The sequence below is a fragment of the Pagrus pagrus genome (genome assembly GCF_965226575.1).
Source record: "Pagrus pagrus genome assembly, chromosome: 16".
Taxonomy (NCBI): domain Eukaryota; kingdom Metazoa; phylum Chordata; class Actinopteri; order Spariformes; family Sparidae; genus Pagrus; species Pagrus pagrus.
The window spans coordinates 19007650-19030390 of NC_140200.1; the positions used below are offsets into that span (position 1 = coordinate 19007650).

The following is a 22741-nucleotide window of genomic DNA, read 5'->3' on the forward strand; positions in this document are numbered from 1 at the left end:
TGCTTTTAGTTTCTTCAGGGTCTTTGTTAATAATAGATGAATAAAACAGTCCCAGCCCTCTACTTTAATTAATACCCTTTAATTTGTATTTCTCATATAAACTGAAGGAAAACATGGACGCTTTTAAGCTGAGAACATTTTCCAAAGTCTTAACTGTTTAACCCACAGGACCATCTGATAAATGCACTGGCACAGCACTGAACCTCCTCCTTTAATTATGCAAAGTTGACATTTTGGAGATACTTGCTTGTAGAAAACTCCCCGTTACCCTTAAAGAACAATAACGTTTTGTACTTTGCTTCATAAGAAATGACAGTTTGGAGCTTTCCATACCTCCATGCAAAATGAGAAACTGAAATATAAGGTTTAAATAAAGTTTTTTCTTAATCCGGTAGCTATGTGAGGAGGACCTACATCGGGGGGCATTCAGATGCCATGAAGGAAGTCTTGGAAATCGCACAACCTCATATATGAACACACACACACATACACAGTGGGTCAGATACCTGGAGGAAACCACTGGGATCGTTCTCTTTGAGGACTTCCAGGCAGTACTCCATCATGCCGGTGGTCTGACGTAGTTTCATGGTGCAGTGGGTGATCTGGTCACGGACCACCTGATAGAGAAACATATCAGAGAAATCAGATGTTAAAGGGTCTCAGTGAAACTGTGTCTTGCTGGAAGCCGGTCGTTTGTTTATGCTGGTGGACTCCATTTTTAAACTAACGTTAGCTACTGTTGCTCTCTGTTAGCGGATGAGACACTCAAGAACGTGCATAAAGTCACATCTTTTGGACTGTCGTTGAAGAGTTCTCCACAGAGAAATCCACATTCCAGCAGCATTGAACAACTTCATCCACAGGCTTGTTTAGACAACCTAGAGAGACGGGGAAGGTCTCCTTTTTCATGTCACATTACATAATTAATTAATACATGTAAATTGCTAAAAATTTAACTGTTACATGAAGCCCCTTTAAAACTCAAAAATACAATTATGATATTTTAATATAATATTATATTGAACCCGTATGTGACAACTTTCTTTGAGCTGAATGAGTGCCGAGCAAAAAAAGACCTGCAGAGAATATAGCTTGTTTTCCAAGCCACATTCTCAACAAACAAGAAGTCTTTAAGAGGAATTGTGTCATTATTAAACCTAGGCCTGATCTTTTACATATAATGGTGTGTAAATGACTAATAGGTACTAAACATTTTTAGAACTGGTCCAGTTGATCGTCTCAGTCGGCAATGGGTCCACTAAAAGTGCTAGAACAGAACAGAAGGGATAGATCCCTAAAGAGATGCACCATTTTGTTGCAGAAGAGCCTTTTTGTTTAACCGTAAACAAACGTTGTCTCGCTCTTGCCAACCCACCAGACTCTACTTACAGAAGGTTATTTTATCATCATAAAACACAATAAATACAAACTCAACAGAAACAAAGTAAAACTCAATCTTTGTTACCCTTTCCAACAATCACCAACTCTGGTTTGTAATATACTTGGTTATACTTTGTGTAAGGTGTAGGATTCTTTGATATTACCCGACTTCTCTGTATGAAATGGCTCTGCAACACAAGGACCTACATGCAAACTGACCTTCTGAGGCAGCCAGGTAATAAACAGGTGCACTCCAAAACCTCACCAGCAAAGAGAAAAATAGACAAGGTTGAGTAGCGTCCTCAACAAAACTTACAAGCTGACAGGAGATTAAAGTTTGCCAGAGATTCATCATCATACCGACTGCTTCAAATGCTGCCCGTCCTCCTTTTAAAAAGGATTCTTCGCCCTTGCAGCTTCATGACAATTTTCATGTCAGCATGACCAAGTGGAGCCAACAAAAATAAGCAACCAAGTCCAAAGGAGGATAAAGTAGGAGACTCAGTATCCAGAGGGCAGATAGAGGTAAAAAAAAAAAAAAAAAAGACAGACAAAACAAAAATGTTCCTTGACATTTTAATGTGCTTATATTTGACAAATTCAGGCCGCTAATCGCATGAAGATACAGAAACCAGCTCTGAGTAGCAGCCAGACTTCACCACTGGCACGCTTCCTCAGGCAGCATATTGTTATATATACTGGGAGTGTAATTAGTGGATGGGGAGCAGGTGTGCAGATGAGCGTGGATCAGGAGATTGGAACTGGCTGAAACATCAGGTGAGTTTATGGCTGGCAGGAAAAACAGACAGGAAAAAGAGTGTATAAATCAACAGCACAGCTGTCAGGACGACCTGGGATGAGGTGAGAATTTAAGTTATCATCTATAACCAGACAGGTGTGACTTGTCTCTCACTCTGTAGCTCTTTGAATCTCTCCTTTTTGTCTCAAACACATTGACACACACAGACAGACATCACATGCTATCTGCTGTCTGAACTGGGAGCGGGAGGGGAATGAGATGTGGACGGGTGTCGCAGCCAGTCGTTCGAGGCTAATTGAAACTCAGCGAACTGTCACCGCCTTAATAGGCTTTCGTTTACATTTAATAACACCTGCACCACATTTCAACTAATCAGCGATCTTTAACTATCTCCTCAAAGTACAACTCATACATGTGTCTAAAATGTACTGAACGTGTACTCATGTTTATGTACGTAACAAATACATCAAGTTTTCAGAGGTGAAGTGAGAGATTAGACAGAAAACGTCTTTTGATGTTGGCGAATCTGTGATAATTAATTACACCGTTAACCAATGGCCGTCTAAATGATTAAGCGATTCAATTAGACAAAGTCTTGGAAATTAGTTTCCTCGTTTATTTGACGGTTAATGAGATCACAGTTAATTATTTACCTGTCAACTGCTGTATAAACTCAACTATGAAGAGTGTTTAGAGTCGACTGATAAAGGATCAAAACAATCTACAGTGTGTGTGTGTGTGTGTGTGTGTGTGTGTGTGCGTGTGTGTGTGTGTGTGTGTGTGTGTGTGTGTGTGTGTGTGTGTGTGTACACTCGGTCAAAGGTCATCACTAGCTTATATGATAAAGCCAACAGCAGAAATATCAGTCAGAATCATAATATTCCTATGTTTTGTGTTAAATTAGTGAATAAAGTTTGGTAAATCAGGCTTTTTTTGTTTCCTACACATATTTGTTTGTGTATGTTAGTGGTGTGCAAAACTATATGGTAATAACAACTGATCCCAAACGTTTCTGTTCTAGGATTTATTCTCATATTAAAAGATAGATATATTTATACGATATATAAAGTAATTTGAGTAAATGTAACTTTTATCAACGACAGGGACACAGAGGAAAGTATCAACACTGTCACCAGGCTTTAGTCTAAATACCAGTAGATAGGATCTATTAGTCATATGCAAACGACAGCTCTTTAAATGCTTTGGGGTCCACTGACGGAGTCAGCGCTGTCAGATGTATGATAGCAAAATATGGATCCTACATCTCATGTGACCTCTTTCTAGCCAATCACACTTGATAACGCTCCTGGCAGTGCTGGACGGAGTTGACAAGTGGTGCCGGCTGACATCAAACGCAGTAGCGTGTAGAGCTCTTTCAGTAGCGCTGTTTGTGATGAGTGGGAGGACTGTGAGGTTCTGTGGAAACACCATGAACCTTGTTAAGCATCTGAGATTTAATCACAATACAGACTATCATGAGTTTATACAGTGGCGGTGTGAAGAAGTGGAGAAGAAAGGAGCTGCTGGTGCGAGACAGAGTTCAATTACTGAGTCCTCTGGCACTCGCAGGAATTATCCAGGTACAGACGGAGAGAGTGTAGCTGTCGGTGACATTTACCCATCGTAGGAAAGTGATTCACGTCCGTCTGGCTTCAGATTGTGTGTCGACGTTCAAACAACTGGGGTTCCTTCATTCTTAAACCTTGTGGATGCTATTTAATTAAGCTTTTTATTCAGTATTGTTACCATATAGTATCAGCACCAGCCTGGGTTTTACTTCAGAGAGAAAGAGAATCAGTGGGATCACACATCACTAGTGTCTTTATGAAAACGTCTGGTTTAGAGCTGCTGTATGTCTTGAATCAAAGGTCAACCAGAGGTCTTTAAGTCATGTTTTTGTCTAGCTATCCATATGTCACCTCGACACCACCGCGCAGCTGGAATTTCCCTATAGCAAAACACACACAGGCATTCAAGTTATTTACCAAGAGAAAATTAGCTTTTCAATTCAGGTTGGCAGAAGCCCGCTCTTATCTCCTGTGTAAACAACATGAAGTGTGAAGCGTGAAGCCTGAGCAAATCTCAGATTTATTTCAATTTCCTTCTGTCCCGCTGAGACGAGCCGTCAGCCTCCTCCCACGCTCTCCTGCAGGTCTGGTTGAAGGGATTTTTCAATATGCTCCACATGCATACGAAATGAATTTGTGGGTGCGAATACTGAAACATGTTAATGCAGGCCCAGATTTGAGATAACAGACACATCGCTAACGTGACTCTTCATCACACTCCGAACCACATTTCAGATCAGGGTAGAGCCGTATTTCGGGTGGATTTTGTCTATTTTTGTTTAGTTTTTAAAGCGCAAGTACACAGTCTTTATGTTGGCAGAACATGAAGGGTTTTATATGCAGAATTAATTTGGGTGAAAAATAAATTACACACACAGAAACACAAATGCTCTTCATGCTTGTTACTGGGTTTTCTTTTCTTGTTTCTGTTGTCACTTTTGGATGCAGTTTTGCTTTAAGTGTCATGATTAAATGTGCAATTCATGTTTCAGCTGTCTGTCAGTGTTAAAGACACTTAAGAAACAATAGTAAAATCACAAAAACTGTCAGTTTTGATTTTAAAAAATGACAGTATTGGCTTCAATAACTGAGATCGGGTGAACCTTAATCTCATTCAAAGCAGGACTCAGACACACTTTCATCCGTACGAGTTAGAGAGAAGTGAATATTAATCCATCAATTGCTGGATTATGGCTGAGACTACAGTATCTGTGTGTGTGTGTTTCTGTGTTGACATGTATCTTTGTGAGGACAGAGTTACAGACCTTTAGACAGAGGACATTTTGAAACGTGGGTATATTTTAATAGTTTAACTGGTCTGTGAGGCTTAAAGGTCCAGTGTTTAGGATTTAGATCGATTTACAGGTGGAAGATGTAATTTCCATTAGTGTTTAATCACCAGAAACTAAGAATCATTGTTTTCATTACTTTACGCCCAATCCACACGTTCACAGGTAATTCTTAAAACATAGCCTTTTCTGTGCGTTTTGGCCTCATGTCAGACGTTAACAGCATTTTAGGTCACTGAAAACGGACCACTTGGAAAACTCCCCCCAGGTTAAAGATATTAAGTAAGGTATTTTTTCTTAAACCTCTTTTCCAAGAATACCCATGAACAAAAGGCATTAAACACCTTTTGTCAGATGACTGAGGTGAGACCAAGTGTTAATGACGGGGATAAGAGCGAATGCATTATTTCAATAGGGTCCTCACAGGTATATAAGTACACATGTGTGCGTCTAGTACAAGTTAGTGGCTCAGGAGAGATTAGCAACACAACCCTATGACACACTGACACACATACGCACATATTCCCTATGTTACCTCACTGTATGCATTTCTTTAGTCAGCCCTCGATATGTGATACTGAGATATCTTCCAATCTTCTTGACTACGGTGGCTCGGAGAGCTCAACACACTGCAACTTAAAGGTGCACTATGTAGTTTTGGGGGAGAAATGTTAATCAGGAGGGAAAGAGCTGATTTTTTTTAATGCCTAAACAAACTAAACAACTCTTTGTTTTCATGACTGAATAAACTGAACAAACAAACTGACCTTAAAGGACAACACACTTTCATACTGTTTTACTTTGTTTATATGTGGCAGACCCTGCCACCTTTCTAGCTTCAAACAGCTTCATTTGTTTGTGCTTTGTCTATTTGCATGTGGATTCTTAAGTACTGTGTGTTGAACTCCCAGGGCCGCCGTACTCAACACATCAGTCTTACACCAGTTGAACCTAAGCATCAACAGTAATGGATAACAGTTCAACTGTGACACTCTAAAAGTTTCTGTAAGGTTTGAGAATTGTGTTACAAACAGCCAGAAACACTAACACAGACTAAAAGAACAAGTTTTTTAGCCTGTTCTTTGAAAGAGAAAACAAAAATATGTTGCTTTTATCGGATTAAGCTTTGGCTGTGGTGAATGTCATAAACATCTGTTTTTCTTGGTGTAGACGGTCTTTAGTTTTTTTTATTTTGGGGGGTTTGTGTCTGGTCACAGTGGTATCTGCAGAAACAGATTAAAAAGCATGGAAGTGCTTTTGGGGGAAAAAAGGAAAGGGCGAAGTTGAGTTCACAGTCAGAAAGTCTGAAGATTTACTGAAATAGATCGTCTTTTAAAGATTGAACCTTTAACTTCCACTTATATATAAATAAATAAAAAAGAGTTGTGCTTTCTTGGAACTGTGGTTACGTAACTTACATTTGTGTTTGAGGTCGTCCAAGAACGAACACAAAACTGTATTTTTTCTGAGTTGTTGACTAAGTGAAGTGCAAAAACAGCAACTAATGTGTGAAGATTCCTGGTTAAAATCAAACTTGCATCCAATGGCACCCATTTTCAGCCATTTGAATATAACCTGATTTTGACAAATACTGTTGTTCAGAGGTTTAAGAGGAATAAAAAATAAGTAGAAAAAGATCACAGAAAATAAACACATCCAGTCAAAAAAAAAACACACACACATAGAGCAGCAGCACTGATAAACACAGATTGACTTCTGATTGAACTCCTCCAACAGCAGCATCAATCCATGCATTCATAAATCAGGTGTTGAGAAGGTCATACATGCTTTAATATCATTGCCTCTTCATTATGGTAATTCATTGTACTCAGAGTTAAGCCCAGAAAACAAACCCAGGCTATCAGTTAGTACAAAACGCAGCTTAATTCATATCCCTTCTGTTCTGGGCAGTTGTAGAAAAGGACTTTAATGTTGATGATGAACTACTGTTCTGCTACGAGCCAGAGTCAGCCTCAGGTCCTCTGGCAGGATCTTGCTGGCTGTTTCTTAGCTCTGGATGGTAATCAGGCTGTCAGCTCTGGAACTGCACCTACGTTAAGATCTACCTTCAGATTTGCAGAATCAGTGATGTCTTTTAAATAACATCTTAAAACCTATCTTTTTAAAAAAAGTAGGATTCATATTTATTCACTGTGTTCTACTACTGTTTACTGTTTTACCTTATTTATGAGTTTTTCCCATGTAAATACATTCTTAAAGGGACAGTTTGCCCCAAAATCAAAAAACACACATTTTTCCTCTTACCTGTTGTTCTACTTCTCTAGTTTGTCTGTTTTTTTTTGGTGTGAGTTGCCTTTTTTTGGAGATATTGGCCATAGAGATTTCTGCCTTCTCTCTTATATAAGGAACTAGGTAGGACTCAGCTTGTGGTGCTCAAAGCACCAAAAAAAAAAAAAAAACATTTGAAACTGTCCATAGTAATGTGTCTTTGCAAGCTGAGTGGCATCTAGTTTTATTATATTGAAGAGAAGGCAGACATCTCTACATCCAGTATCTTACAAACTCTGCAACCCACAGCAAAACAATCTAGATGGATACATAGTGCTACAGGAAAGAGAGAGTTTTTTTTATTTTTGATTTGGGGGTAAACGGTCCCTTTCATGTTGTTTTGTTGTTTTTTTAATGATAAATGTAGGGTATTACGTCCTTGTTTTGCTACTTTTTGTTTTTTATCATTTGTCCACTTATGCTGCCTGTCAAATCTTAATTTTCTTAGAAATCGTATTCAATGCAGGATGTTGTACACAGCAGCATCTTCAGCTGCTTTGGCTGACAAATTTTGGTTTGGAGTCGAAGCATTTAAGCCTTTGCTTGTCTGTTTTCTTTTGTCTCCACATGAAAAGGAGCCTGTAATTTCATCTGTTAGAGATAAACAGCGTCCTGAATATTTATTCATGTCAAAGCACGTTCTAGTTTATCAGCCATCTACAAGCAGCTATTCCTCCGTTGTTCCACCTCCGTCGCAGCCTCCAGCTCGTTGCCCTCTGGCTACATCTCAATCCCCAGCCTGCAGATAATGACAACAGCTGTCCTTGGGGCTTCCGTCCAAATGCCCCCCACCCCTCCTCCATCAACCAGACGGTCAGTCGGTCGGTGGGCACGTTGAGGCCAGGCTGGCGTCCATGTGACTTGGGAAAACCCCAGTGGTGGATATACAAAGGAAAGTAAAAAACTGATAGAAAATTATAAGTTCAGGGGCTGAGACCTTTTCAGGTATTAAAAGACTGAAAATATATTTTTCTGATCTGCTTTTCAGTATAAAACAGAAGCTGCTGAGAGAGATTTTTGTATTTGGGTTTTTGTCTGTGCTGTTCTCACTTTTTTGAATTGACAAGAGTTAACCCTCCCTCCAGCTCCTCTTCTCATAATTTTACATCTAACTCAGTGAATCAAGAGTTTATTTCAACTAGAGTTGGTGATAGTTGGAACAGTGGAAATAGGGACCAAGATGGTTTTGCTGAGCGTATTTTGTTTGAACCTGGTTAACCTTGACCTGGTTAAACAAAATGGATACTACTCTTCAACAAAAAAGTGTATTTCTTCAGGGACCCTTTCTGTAATGTTGCCAGACAATCTGAGCCTTCCTGGCAAAAACAAGCACTTAAAGTGGACATACTTTTGTGCAAGCCCCCAGAGGGATTATATTGCAGCCTGTCATGTGGCTGCAGACAATCTTGCACAGTATGGACCCATTTGTGTTGTTGCCCCCATTAGTTAATTAACACACAAGCATGGGAAAAACTGGGTCCATGCTGATAAATAGTACAGTTAAGAGATCAGTCAGTCTCACCTTTAGCTTGTACTCCTTCTCCTTGGTGACTTTGGTGAGCAGTTTGGCTTTCTGTCTGGTGAGCGCCTCGATCAGAGAGTCACACTGAGCCACGAGGCAAGCTTCAAACTCCACACCGTTCTCCTGAAACAGCATAACACAAACACACAGTCAGGTCACAAAAACATCACAAGGCATGAAAAAAATGTACATGTACAGCCTAAACTAACAATGAAAGATAACTTTCATAAAAGTAATTGGCAGCTAGAGCTCCAGCTTGTCCTGCTTGCTGATTTTCCTTTTAATTATTTTAATAATTTTGAGGTTTGGACTGTAGGTTGGAAAAAACAAGAATTGTAAAGGTGTCACTTTGGGCTCTGGGCAATTGTCTACTTTTAATACAAAGTTTTCATATTATACCTCCAAACTTACAAACATTTTTTAATGCAGGGACTGACATGGAGTATTTTCACAGTGTGGTATTAGTACTTACAAGTAAATAAAGGATCGGAATACTTCCTCATTTTCATAATGGCGACTAAAATACATCTGTTGGTGTATTTTGCTTCATGAAGCAGCACAGAGCTGCTTTGTGTTTGTTAATTTAACACCCAGTGTTCAACAGACTGCAGACAAAAACAAATCATACATCATATTCACCATCTGTTTGTACACCTGCCTCTTCCCCTCAAGACATACATCCATATCATACAGGATCAAGTACAGTAAACATACAGCACATTGACAAATATAATATAATTAAAGTTGCTTAAATTCAGTAGTTTGTTGTCTATATTGGAGAATCTGGGCCTTTATATGGGAATAATCACAGAAAGACATGAAGAAAAACCCTGATTTTGATGATTTCGAAATCATTTGTCTGCTCACATTTCATGAGCTGTTTTCAAATTGTTTTCTTCTTTTTCCTTTTACATATAATATGCAACATTTTTGATTTCCATGTGGTTCACTCTAGTGTAAATTATGTGTTTGGGCTCTCTTAGCCTGCCAATGTTAGCAGCATACGTCAATTTCAACTAACCATTGAACTAGTAACGGCAACATCCCAGACTCCCTTACAAATTGCGCGATTTTAAGAGTTGTTGCATGAGGAGACACTTGACAAACTTTGTGATGGCAAATTCTGAAATCAGTGGTGCCTTCTTGTAAATTGGCCATTAAATACAATACATTTGTTCTTTCCCTGTGAAAAGTGTCAGTCTGTCGGGGCATCGCTGTAACAGCCTGTCTGCCTCTGTGTCTAAAGTGCATCGAACCTCCCAACAGCTGTTTTAAAACCGTTTTGAGTGATTTCACCATTTACACCAAATTCATTAAAGGAAATAATATAATGATGCTAAACACATCACATTCTACAAATACAGTAAACAGTAACTAATGTAGGCTACTTGTTTGTTGTCTGTGGAGAAAGTCACCAGACTCAGACTTCAGCAAATGTAGTGCATGAAAATATTTCTTTCCTCCTGTAAAAAAACGTATCTGTTTGTTCCAGTGATGTAGGTGTTTATTTGCATATAGAGCGAGGGGAGATCTGATCACAAGTGGTCACTTGAGACGCGTGTCGAGACGACTTTAATGCCAAGTGTAAATTGACGGGCTTGAAGCTGTCCACTTGTGATCCGGTCACCCAGGACGGATATTTAAACCAAATGTGAAAAGCCTCAAAGTCTGCAAGGGAGGAGGTTTGGGTGGATGGATGGATTTAAAAACATTGGACTTCAACATGCAGTAGGAGACCCCCCTTTTTATTTCCTATTTGAAACTGTTAATTCATTCGGAGGGCTTGTTGCTACTGTAGGTTTGTTGGCAGAAACTACAGTAATTGGCTGTAAATGAAGGATCCACGGGAGTATTTCATCTCTGCTTAGAGCCCACATGATGAGGAGATGAGATCCTAGTTAAAAGTGATTTCCAATCAAGCTTCCTCTGCCGAGTTACACACTTTAGATTTAAAAGAGGATGAGAGCTGGAGATTTTATTTCCTCACTCCCACACTTTGTCTCTCTCTTTATCAGATCCATCTCTCTCACTGCTCTCTGGCTCTCAGACAGAGCAAAGTAGTGCAAAGAGTAGGTTTTTCTTTTTCCTTTTTTTTTTTTTACTTAAATGCAATCCTCTTCATTTTGCAATAAGACTCTTAATGCCTGCTCATAGTGCCAGCGCAGACAGTCTGTGTATGTGTGTGCAAGAGTGTGTGCATGACTGGCAGATGCTGCGGCAGAGATCAGCTGCACTGCGATGCTGTCCACAGGCAAAACACACACACACTCACACACACAGATATATACACACACTCCACACTTTTGGCTGATATGGTTTGTTTTAGGTTAGCGAGTCAGTGGATTTACCGCCCTGCTGCAGTCTGAGGAGTCCAAATGTTTGTCTGTGACTGATTTATTTGGAGCTCATAGCCCATTACCAGCCGGTCCCCCACAGCTAAACCTATTTAGTCTGGAAAAACAAGAGTGCTGATGTAAAATTATGTAAAGACCCCTACAAGTGGAGGGACCTGATCAGACATGGATATAGGCTCTGGAACAATCTTACACAGCCAGACCTTCATGGAGATCCCAAGACCAGAGGACTCCTGAGGCAGCCACGTGATTGGCTGCAAGTTTTAAAACAACAACTTTCAGAAAAGACGCCTCTGGTCTGAGGAAAATCAAGAGGTGCGTCGTAAACATCGGCAGACAAACTATATACTTTATATAACTATACTACACAGTCTGTTTGTTCCAGCCGTGAGCGGTGCCTCTTCTGTCTACAGTGGTAGGAAGTAACTAAGTGCATTTACTGAAGTACTGTACTGTAATCTGAAATTGCAAGGTGCTTTAACTTAACTTAACTTTAGTTTTAACTTAAGTATTTCAACTTAATGTTACTCAACCTTGCACTGTTAATGTTACTTTTTACTTAACATCAAATTTATCTGACAGCTGGAGTCACACAGATTCAGATTTTACAAACAGAGAGAAGGTACTCGCTCAAACATATTATTAATGTGTTAAGTATCATACTATCCAACTCTATATAAAGTGCTAATAGATTAAAGCATAAGTCATAATATTCCAATAATATAACATTATATGATTATATAACTTTCTATAATAAAGATGCCACATTGCTTCCTCTCCACTACATTTATTTGATAAATTTTGTTTCTAGTTACTTTACAGATTCAGATTATTCAGTGTTTATAGGCTATTTATCGTTACGTGTTACCAATCAGATAGTGTAGTGGGTGGGACATCGTGTCAAAGGATGTTGCATCAGAGCCAAAGTAGCACATTTTTGAATTAGTTTATTTTATCAGCAATCTGACAGATCACAGATACAGTACCAATAATCGGTCTACCCCTATGAGCAACCGTATAGTCTTCGTGACAGCAGCGGAAACAATAATACCCCTTGGAAATGCTCGAGGGAGGTAGTTGTTCCACTTTAATTGAAATCTTAAATGACAGACTTCAACTTGCATTCGACCATCTTACGTCTACTTTTACCTGAGTTAAAGACCTGAGTGCTTCTTCCATCGTTGCACACTACAGAATCAAAACCTGCTGAGAATGACTCTGTAGTTTGGAACTGGGTCACAGCTAAGTGTAATTCTATTGGGTTAAAGTATTACACAACTTTTGTGCTTCAGTATCCTGAAAAAAACAGATGTCTGCCAAAGCCGGATAATCTTTAGTTTTATGATAGCCCACATCCATCAGTTTTATGTTGGAGTTGCATTGCATTCTGGGAAACATTTCGGTATCTGCATCTTCTACCATAACTTCCTCTCAGTACACAGGATTGGTCCCTGATGATGTGATTACAGAAACAGTTCATCATATCAAATTCAAAACTATGGTGACATGTTTTAATCTACAGCTGTACATGAAGCTACAGATGGGGTTAAGATGTGTGTAAACAGTATATTTCACAAAGAATTAAGTGTACAGGTGTTTTCACAGGTGTGCCTTTACCTGTATCTGCTGAAGCATGTTCTTCAGTTGAACCAGGAACTCCTTGGCATCTTTAGCTTTGTCGGAGACACCGTTCAGGGCCTGGGAGAGTGCGCACTGCAGAGACACACAGATAAAAAGAAATTAACCAATAACATCATTGGACATGATCACATTACTGTATGGTTGAGGCTCCTCTCCTTCTAGGATAGACCAGTACAACCAGTGAAGCGCTGAGGCTCTGAGGCTAAGGCGCTGGTCGGTTATGTAATCATTTAACCCAATGGACCATTCTCCTTGTATGCTCAGATTACGTCTGACCCTGAAAAAGGGAAAGGCTCTGTATTGTTTTAATAATTGCTCCTTTGCTTCAAGACTAAAACAAATCAGAAACATCAGAAAAATAATCCTCAAGCTGGCATCTAGTTAAGGGCTAGTTTTAGCTATTTTCTTTGAGCTTTTTGCTTATTTTCTAATGATTATTTACGTTCATATTACTTTAAGTTCTACGATAATGATTTTATGTTTGGGAGCTAAATATGTGTCCCATTGATATAAAATCAATGAAACTCAATGGCAGATTTAAACAAACAAGACAGAATAAATAAATAAAAAACAAATCTTACATTTAGTTCTCCCACATCTATAATATCTAAATTAGGATTATGTAAAATAATTATATAACATCGGATTAACACAGGAAAAATACCTTAAAATAATTAAATGTTTACTATTAGAGAAAAAAGCGTGTCACCTCAATGTAAAATATATATATCATCTTCATTATGAGCCAAACAGCGAGGGCTTAGATCTCCGTACTGAGGCTAATGCGTTTGTCACTCTGTGATCCACATTAATTGTCTCTATTTATTGGAGCGCTTCCTCCAATTTTCTACCTAATTTCCATAGAATAGCTACGGGCGATGGATATTTATGATGTGAAAATATTCTCTGTATCACTATCAACAGCTGTTTGCATCTTCTGTCTGCTGATTTGATGCTTGTAAAAGTGAAGTCAGGGAGCAAAAATGATGACCAACCTCTAATCTGTTTGACTGAACAATCTCATGTTATTGGTCTCCAGTTAATTTCCAGACACAACGCGCGAGCTGTAAGCTCTCAGTGGATTTCCGGCTCCTTCATTAACACCTAGGACCTCTTAAAAAGCACAAAATAATTTAAAAATGAACCTTATCGTCTTCATTTATTTATACCAAAGAAATAATTTGCATGTTGAAAGATGAGCAGCAGCTTAACAGAAGATGACAGTGAACAGGAAGCTAATGTGCAGCACGTCCCGGTCCTGCAGCTGTTAGCACAGATAAAATACTGTGGCTGTGAAAACTATAAACATGAGTTAATTAACATGTTGAACCTCGGCAGTCCTGCTCTTTCTCTGCATATTTACGGACCTAATTTAAGCCTTCAGAGTCCAACAAGCTTCAAACAGAAAATCCTTCAACAAAAATAAATAGAACAGCTCGGACAACACCTGATGTTTAGTCATCAGGTTCTTACATTTTTAAACATGATGAAGTTTTTTTTAAATTATGATTTTCATGACAATGGTTACGTTTTACTTTGAAAAAAAGACCTCCTTTGTTTAAAAAGTATCTTTTAGAAATTATGGTTGGGCAATGTCTACCAAAGGTACATGACTATGTCCACAGTGAAACATCATGACGATGGTGTCGTTGTTGGCGAGTCGAGGGTTAATAAGACACGGGACATGGAGACCTAACTTTAGGGCACTGAGCAGCATGATGGGTCAGAAAAGTGTGTGCATGCGTGCGTGCGTGCGTGTGTGCGTGTGTGTGTGTGTGTGTGTGTGTGTGTCGTGTGTGTGTGCATCAGTCACTGGTAGACAGGACAAAGAAAGGAAATGCACACTGTTAAACGCATGCCAAGCTGTGATGAATCTGCTCCACTGTCGCCACACCCACATTCCCCACCTGCTCCTCTTTCTCTGAACACACACACACACACACACACACACACACACACACACACACACACACACACACACACAGCCACAGCGATAATATCAAGTGGGCGTCCCTCCCTCTTTGTTACTAGATATCATAAATAACAGCTGTATTCGCTGCACGGAACAAAGCTCAGAATCATGGCGTGATCATCATATTCTTTAGATTCTACACTGAATAAATCTACTACATCTGAAAATATTAAGAGGATAAACATAAGCACATCCACATGCATCATATTATAGAAAACATCAACAAATCATCTGTCTTACAACTGCAAAAAAGTGCTGAACAAAGACCGATAATCATTTGTTTATCGCTCTAGGTAATCATTTAATGTTAGGCAGCAGTCAGAATTAATATAATGTATACAGTTCTCTTTAATATTTACATAAGCCCTTTGGTTTACTTCCTTTTCTACACACATCTATTGAACTATTGTATGTTTTTTAAAATTCATGATTGTTTAAATTTCAAGAGTAAAAAACTGAATACTTTTGTTAACAATCTCCTGTCAATAAGACATTTTTTGATTATATATCAGAATAATTAAAAAAAAACAGGATTCTGGGAATAATAAAGAAAAATGTAGAAAATATACAAATGATCAATAAACCTTAAGAAAATCATCTTGCAGAGTATTGATCATTATACATTTCTTCACTTTCACTATTCCCACTGTTGGATATAAAACTAAATCAGTCACCACATACACAGTCAGTCAGTCAGTGCACTGTATGCATAATCCCCTCTCCACATCTCCACAATAACCACTCCACCCCCACACCACACAGCCATACACACACACTGATCTTATCCCTGTCCATCCCTCTTGTGTGCACGTGCTGTCCGGAGTCAGGAGGAGGGACGATTGGAGGTCATGGTTCATGAATCAAACCAACCCTTCTGTGGAGCTTCTCGCTGCTCCTCACCAAGAGGCCATCTGGCCCAGCAAGCTGTCTGGCCTGTGTGTGTCTGTGTGTCTGTGTGTTAGTGTTTGCATGCCAAGATGCTAACAAGGGGATGACGGATGTGCCATACGAGCGCCGTCCTGGCACATCATCCCCTCCCCTCCGATTTGTTCAGTCTGGTTCTTTATTCATTTGACGGCAACGCTGCTCATCAGGTCAAAGTTCTGAGCTACATCCTCCCACCTGCCTGACTTCTGCCTCCTTCATTGACAATAGTCGACCTCTAATTAATTCATTGATTTTCTTAACCTACTAGTTAATTTGCTACAGAGTACTGGTGAGTTGGAGTCTATCCCATCCATTGTGTGGACGGCAGGCTGTGAGGGGATTTTGTCAGTGGTCACAGTCTCTTGTCCAAAAAGAGCTGGCCATAGAGGCAGCATTCTGCACGGCTACTTAGGTTATGGTTTTTTTGTTGGTTTGTTTGTCTCATGTCATTCATTCATTGTTTCCCATTATATTTTGATATTTTGATGATCTTCCTTTGTTTCAGTTTTTTTCACTTCCTGCCCTTGTGAGTCTCCAACCTGTGTGATTGCCTATCCCGCACTGATTAGCTTCACCTGCCCCTCATTACCCTTCCCCCCCTTGTGTATTTAGTCGCTTTGTTCTACTCTTTCAGTGTCAGTTCGTCTTTACACCCGTTGTTTTGTTCTCCAAGGGCTACAGAAGAGGGTGGTATGTTTACTGGGGAGACTACAGGTCACAGTCCCTGGTATCAGCACCGTGGTAGCAGAAGAGGCTGTCACGTGATGCCCGAGTAGGAGCGCTTCTAAATAAGTCTTTTTTTGACTGCTTTATTTGAGAAATGAAACCCTAGCTTGAACAGGTTCTAAGAATCCCATTCTTAACTTATGTACCTGTAATCTTTAAATATCAAATCAACTTAAACTGCCTTATATATATAAATCAACTTATATAATGCAGCACAATTTTTGGAAGATGAGAGTAGACCAAAGCCAGACAACATGTATTATTCAGTAGACACAATAGTGGGCTGACAAACAAAGCCAAACACACAACTTAGGAGTGTGTCACCACTGTACATTGTTCATACACCCAGTAGGAAAACCACCAAGTTTTGACTTGCTTACAGATAATATAATTTCCACTTCGATGTAAGGTTTAAGATCAAATATCAATCAAAATTGATTGTCTGTTTTATAAATGAGGCCTCTGGTGGTTTTGGATATTTGCTTATTTTTCCTTGAATGGCTGATTTTAAATTCTTGCCTGCTCCCTGTCAGATTTGTTTGCCTGTTTGGACTGTTTTCCTGGTTTTGACTCTTGTCTGCCTCACCATCCTGTAAGCTTTTGTACCTTTTTGTCTAAATAAAATCACTGAACTGCACTAGCTCTGCCCCTGGCGTCTACATTTGGGTCACTTATGTTCCTACTACTCTGACTGCACACGTCTGACGAGCATAAAACATTGTTACAACAGTAAACACAATACAAAAAACAGAAACAGATGGAGACAACTGTCTCCTGCGACATACACACATCTAAATCTGCATACGCAGGTTTCCTGAAAATTATGCTTATACGCTCCTGATTCACATTAGCAAACATGTAAAGAAGTTCATACTCAACATTTGCTGTATTCTTTTGTGATTCTTAGCTGTTTACATGACAATACTATGTGCTGCTGAAGATTTCCGCCATGGAAATATTAACTATTGTGAGACACATAACAATAACATTACCTTGGAGATATTCAGCTTAAGCCCGGCATGTGGTCTAATTAATTAGCTGTAATTGAGCAGCTGTTTTGACAGATTACAGCACTTATCTCAAAGTTGTAAACATCAAAAAGCTTTTTTATTTATTGCAAAGCTATGAAAATACCTCTTTGATTAACTAATGGTTTGTTGTTGTTGCCTTAGTCTTTCTTTTGGTAACACAGATTAAGGGGTCAAGTAGCAAAATTCATCATAATTTCTTTTATTATTATATTATTAAAAAAATAACCTTCTGATTTCATGTATAAATTGCTGTCAAAACCAGAACAGAGATCCAAGGGGGTTTTGCAAGAATCAGTTTTTAAAGGTTTAAAAAATGAGTTCATAAGACCCCTCTTCATACCAGGCCTGGACACAGTCACCACCACAGTATCCAGGTCTAAATTTGGCCACAGTCACGATGCATCAACGTACAGTAGATCCCAGTAAAACTGCGTATAACTGTGTTGAAATGTGACAAGTCTGCCCTGCAGGAAGAGAACCAGCGAGCCACTGAAGAGACTTGTAAAAAAAAGAGAAACATGGAAACACGAAAAATCATGTAGAGGAAGGGAAATTGAAAGTGAAAAATAACAAGAAATGATGAGAAATTCATCAGAGCGAAGATCAACGCACCTGCAGAGCAGAAATGTACATCCAGAATTCCAATTTCTTCCCTCCTTTTGTTTCTTTTGTTCTCCTCCCCTTGACCTTTTTCATCCTTTATTACTCCTCCAAACAGGAGTGTCATTTTTTCTTTTTCCCGCTGTCAGCACCCTCAGCTCTGCTCTCAGGGACGAGTGCTATTATCTCATTATCTTATTATAGGAGCATTGGAGGACCATTTATGCAGTCTGTGACATTCAGAGAGAGCAGTGACATTCATGGAGGCACAGCTGTGTTAGTGCACTGATAGGTTTGAGCTCAACAAATATCAGGATGCAAGAGGAAGCAAACTGGTTCAGGAGGTTTAAGTGCTTCTGATGCTGAAACAACGGCTAACTGGAGAGCAGGGTGAGAGTTTGAACCTCCACAATCTGTGGTAAATGGAAACTGACCACATGCAACAATTACAAAAGCTAAATTCAATGTTTAGTAAAAAAGGATGATAGATGTCATAAGATAAGATCACATTAGGCGTTACTCTGCACCAATAAAGGATGTGAGGTTACAGGTTTAAAGAGGGTAATAAATCAATTATTCAGCAGAGACATTGCAGAATGTAAACTAGAGCGATGCTACGTTTTTGTATTCTGGTAGTGCAGACTACAACACACCACTACAATAACAACCCCTATTCCACTCCACAAAGTGTCACATTCTTCTACACACAAGCATATACTGGAAACCAAGGATCACCTCCTGGAATTGGGTTGAGGCGACTCTTTGGTAAAAGGATCATGATTTTGGTTAATTATTGAAAAAAGTAAATCTTTTGTCCCGTTCCTCAAGTCACTGTTGACTTCCTGTAGATATGTCCAAGAACACAATCTTTTCCTAACTCTGACCAAGTGCTTTGAGAGCCTAAATATAACCATAAGACCATTCTTCAGTAGGTACAATCAAGTACAACCAGGAAAACAAACAAGATACATTCTCAGTAAACGTGTTGCAGATATGTTGAGATATAACATGTTGCATGGTTGCAGACACTCTGAAGTGCAAATCCAGTGTTCCCCACATATATATTTTTACTTGGGTGGACCACCCAGGTTCATAACAGCCGTCCAAGAATATTTGGTGACCATTTTAGCATTTAAACTTTTTTTTTGTATCTGTCCAAGAGAACAACGCTTTCTGCAGTTGATTAACTAGTGGAAAACCTGCCCTCGCTCTTCCCCTCCTGTATACTGTCAATTACACATGCTCTGCAGAGAGAGAGACGCTCGCTGGTATTACATCCCTCCTGTAAATACACCCCTGTGATGTGACCTCTCCTATTTGATGTAGGCGTACAAATGCCACTGTTTTATACAAACCTGTAAGTGCACCTAGTTGTGTGATGTCGTTGGTTTTAATGAAATCGCAGGTGACAAAATCCTCAACATGAGGTGTGTGTTTATAAAATACCTACTGCTGATGAAGAAAGCAGATAACGTTGCTGGTAGAGAGGAAAGGCGAGGCAAACCAGTGTGCATGCATTAAGGTGGGCAAATAAAGCAACACTATGTAATGTAGACAAACTGTCTTGGGTCTCATTCTCAGGTTGTCAAAATGCATATTGTGCATCCCAAGCTCACCAATCATTTCCTCATTATGTTGAGATGCAAAAAACATGAATGAGACTAACTAAATAGTAGTTTAATAATTGAAGTTTGAATTCTTTATTCTTTGGTGGCGCTGTTGAAGATAGTTGCAGTCAAAGACAGGCAGAGACGCTGGCCTGTAAGCCCACACAAAACTGACAACACTACATGAAATACATATTGAATTCAACTGAAGTGCTGTTAACAGCATCGCTCTCTTAAAAGTTGACCATCTACTCTGACCTGTGATTGATCGATGTGGGTTGGATGTTCAATAGAGACTATTTATTGTTCTGTGTTTCACAGTATTGTAAAGCCTGTGGAAAAATGTATGTTCACACAGCTGAACTTGTGAATAAATGTATTTATAAAGACGGAACAAGCCTCTCTGTTGTCTGAGTCCTGTCCAACATCGGAGAAGGAACTTTTGTGAATCATTGTTCATTGATGACTTTGAACAATGAATAATTTTTAACATGAGTTTTTACATGTTAGCACTATTTTTAAGGCCAGAAACCACAGTACAGGCACAAATACTGTTCTTTTCATGCAATGGTCAATTTTGAGATTTTGGGCTATTTTGCCTCCTTTACATGTTTTCTTTTAGAGTAGTGGAGGATTGTTCCAAAATACACTGAGGTGTTTATTTTAGTCAGATTCCTGTTCTGGAAATGCAAACATTTTTTTATGTTGCAACTTTCTCTTTGTTTGTGTTGAATTTTCTATTTATTGTTTGTCACAATGCTGTGCTTACGCTCTGGTTAGGTTTAGGCACAAAATCACTTGGTTAGGGTGAGGAAAGCATCATGGTTTGGCTTGAAATACCTGTTTTGGTCGCCCAGTTATGGCTGAAGATGGTCTGACTTCCTGTAAAAAATAGTTTTGGTCGCAACAGAAACCCCTGGAAATGCCTGCAGGTCTCTTTAAAAAAGACCCTGGGTTAGACGCCACAAAAATGGATGGAAATGTCTCCATGTGTCTTTACAAATATCCAGTAGTGTGACTCAAACACTGGTCGCTAATTTGGCAGCTTTGTTGTCCTCAAGACCTCAGGTTAAAGTTCAACAGGTGGACATTAAGACACAGAGACAGTTGATCATTGCTGGACTAAGTTGTGGTTGTGTTTTTTACTGGCTGAGGTCAGATTTATTACTGATGAATTTGAGTAAACTATGAATATATTGATACATATAGCATGGTCCAATGGTCCACTTTGAGTCAGGGACATTTTTTGATAGGATTAGCTAAAAGATTATTTTCTTAATTGAATGTTCACTTTCACGAAACTTTGTTAATGTTGTAGAGGAACAGTTGCGGTGAGTAATCTCGGAGAGGAGATGGGGGTGACTGTGACCCACAGTAGAACAATAGGCAGCTCTTATGTGTTGGCTGTCAGCCGGCGAGTGGTTGATGGTGCTGTTGACCTTGTCAAAATGATACCCAGGGGACATGGAGGAGGGGCTGAACCCCCTCGTGTACCTCCCCACCTCCCCTCTTATTTCCTCTCATTTGCATATAGAAGCCTTTATGTCCTCCTTAATCTCTTTTTTCATCCACCATAAACACCTCTCTTCTCATGAGGGCCTTTGAATTGGTTCTGATATTCTCGTAGGAGCTAGAATTAGTCCTGACAAATCACATCTACTTCTTCCCTCTCTCGCGATAGGCGGAAACAGCCTACTGAATCCACTTCGGCCAAAAGAATCAACAGAGCCAATCATTTAGCACCATAAATTAATAGCACATTTGGTTCACATGTTGCTCTGGTGCTCTAAAACACATGAAGCACACACCACATGAAGAGCCAAAGTGAATCAGCGGCAGATTGCAGGGTGAGATTGGCTACAGCCAAGAGCCACTTCCTGATATAGATGATGCAGCTGCCTCCACAGTCTCCTCTCTGTGCGTCATGGTGCACACTCACAGCTCTGTTTTAGACGTCAATATACCCATGTGTAAAAAAATATTCTTTTTTCCTGGTTTTAATATTTAAACACCCCTTGTACTATTGTGTTTAAAGTGAAAAAATGACTCTAACGCACAAGAAATATCAGAAACATTGTCAGAAAATCTGGAGCAAGCAGTGATTAAAAAAACAACACAAGGGGGTATTTCATTTTTCTTGTGAGCTGGAAAGTGAAGACAGATCTGATATTGTAATCTTCTTTCGAGTCACCCCAAAGAAGGACTACAGGCTGTTGGAAAAGTTTACACCACCTATAAGGTGTCAAAATACTATTAACAGACTAAAGGACTGCATCTCCCCATGGGAGCAACTGATGGTCACTTTGAGGTTTTTGGCAAGTACCAGTAGGCTAGCTCAATCAGGTGTAAAGCTGAATGGTATGGTAAAAAAAAAAATCTTATTGTGATTATTTTGACAGATATTGCGATGTGATTCACAATGTGAATGACAATTTTCATCACAATTTTCATAAAACTATTAAAATTGTGATGATGTGACGTGTTGGGGTCTGTAGGGAATATGAATGAGTTCACCACTAACACTGGGCATGTGCAAGGTGTGTTGCTATGGATACGCATACTATTTGCTTGCTGTCTGTGTAATTGTATGTTTGAGAGCATGGCAAACTGACTTAACTTCATCAAACACAGACAAACAAAGACTGAACATGTTGAATCCGACCAAACATCCCAAAACATTGTCAAACAAACACAGACAGCCATGGCTCACCCAACAATCGTCTGTGTTTGTCTAATCAAAATTCACCAAACAACCACATGAACGCTTGTGTCGTCAAAGCTGCAATTGCTATAAAAACTGACGGAAACATGGTTAAATGTAACTAATATATAGGACTGTAGTACACAGTGTATAGCTGTACAAGAAGCCACCAGAACTAATCAGTCCCTCCTCCCTCAGTCTAGTCAGCCAGCTGTGTTACAGTATTAGTGTTTCACATCTGGTGGAGGTCAAAACCAATCTCCTCTCCCCTTCCTCCGCTTCATCCTCTCATCCACCATCACCCAGCCACCCAATCCTCCGCTGCTCGGCTACACAGCCATTTAAGGCTAATACAGCTGCTACACAACAGCTTC

At 39.5% G+C, this 22741-nt stretch overlaps 1 protein-coding gene across 5 annotated transcripts in view; it reads right to left on the reverse strand.

The window, feature by feature from the left end:
- The window catches only part of trim67 (tripartite motif containing 67), a 58983-nt gene that overhangs the window by 20893 nt on the left and 15349 nt on the right, over positions 1 to 22741 (reverse strand). For all 5 annotated transcript variants that reach the window (XM_084378272.1, XM_084378271.1, XM_084378270.1 and 2 more), the window contains exons 2-4: positions 12780 to 12875; positions 8809 to 8931; positions 507 to 617 (exon numbers count right to left, since the gene is read on the reverse strand). In XM_084378272.1, coding sequence (XP_084234398.1) covers positions 507 to 617; positions 8809 to 8931; positions 12780 to 12875 — 330 coding nt within the window. The remainder of the gene's footprint in view (positions 1 to 506; positions 618 to 8808; positions 8932 to 12779; positions 12876 to 22741) is intronic.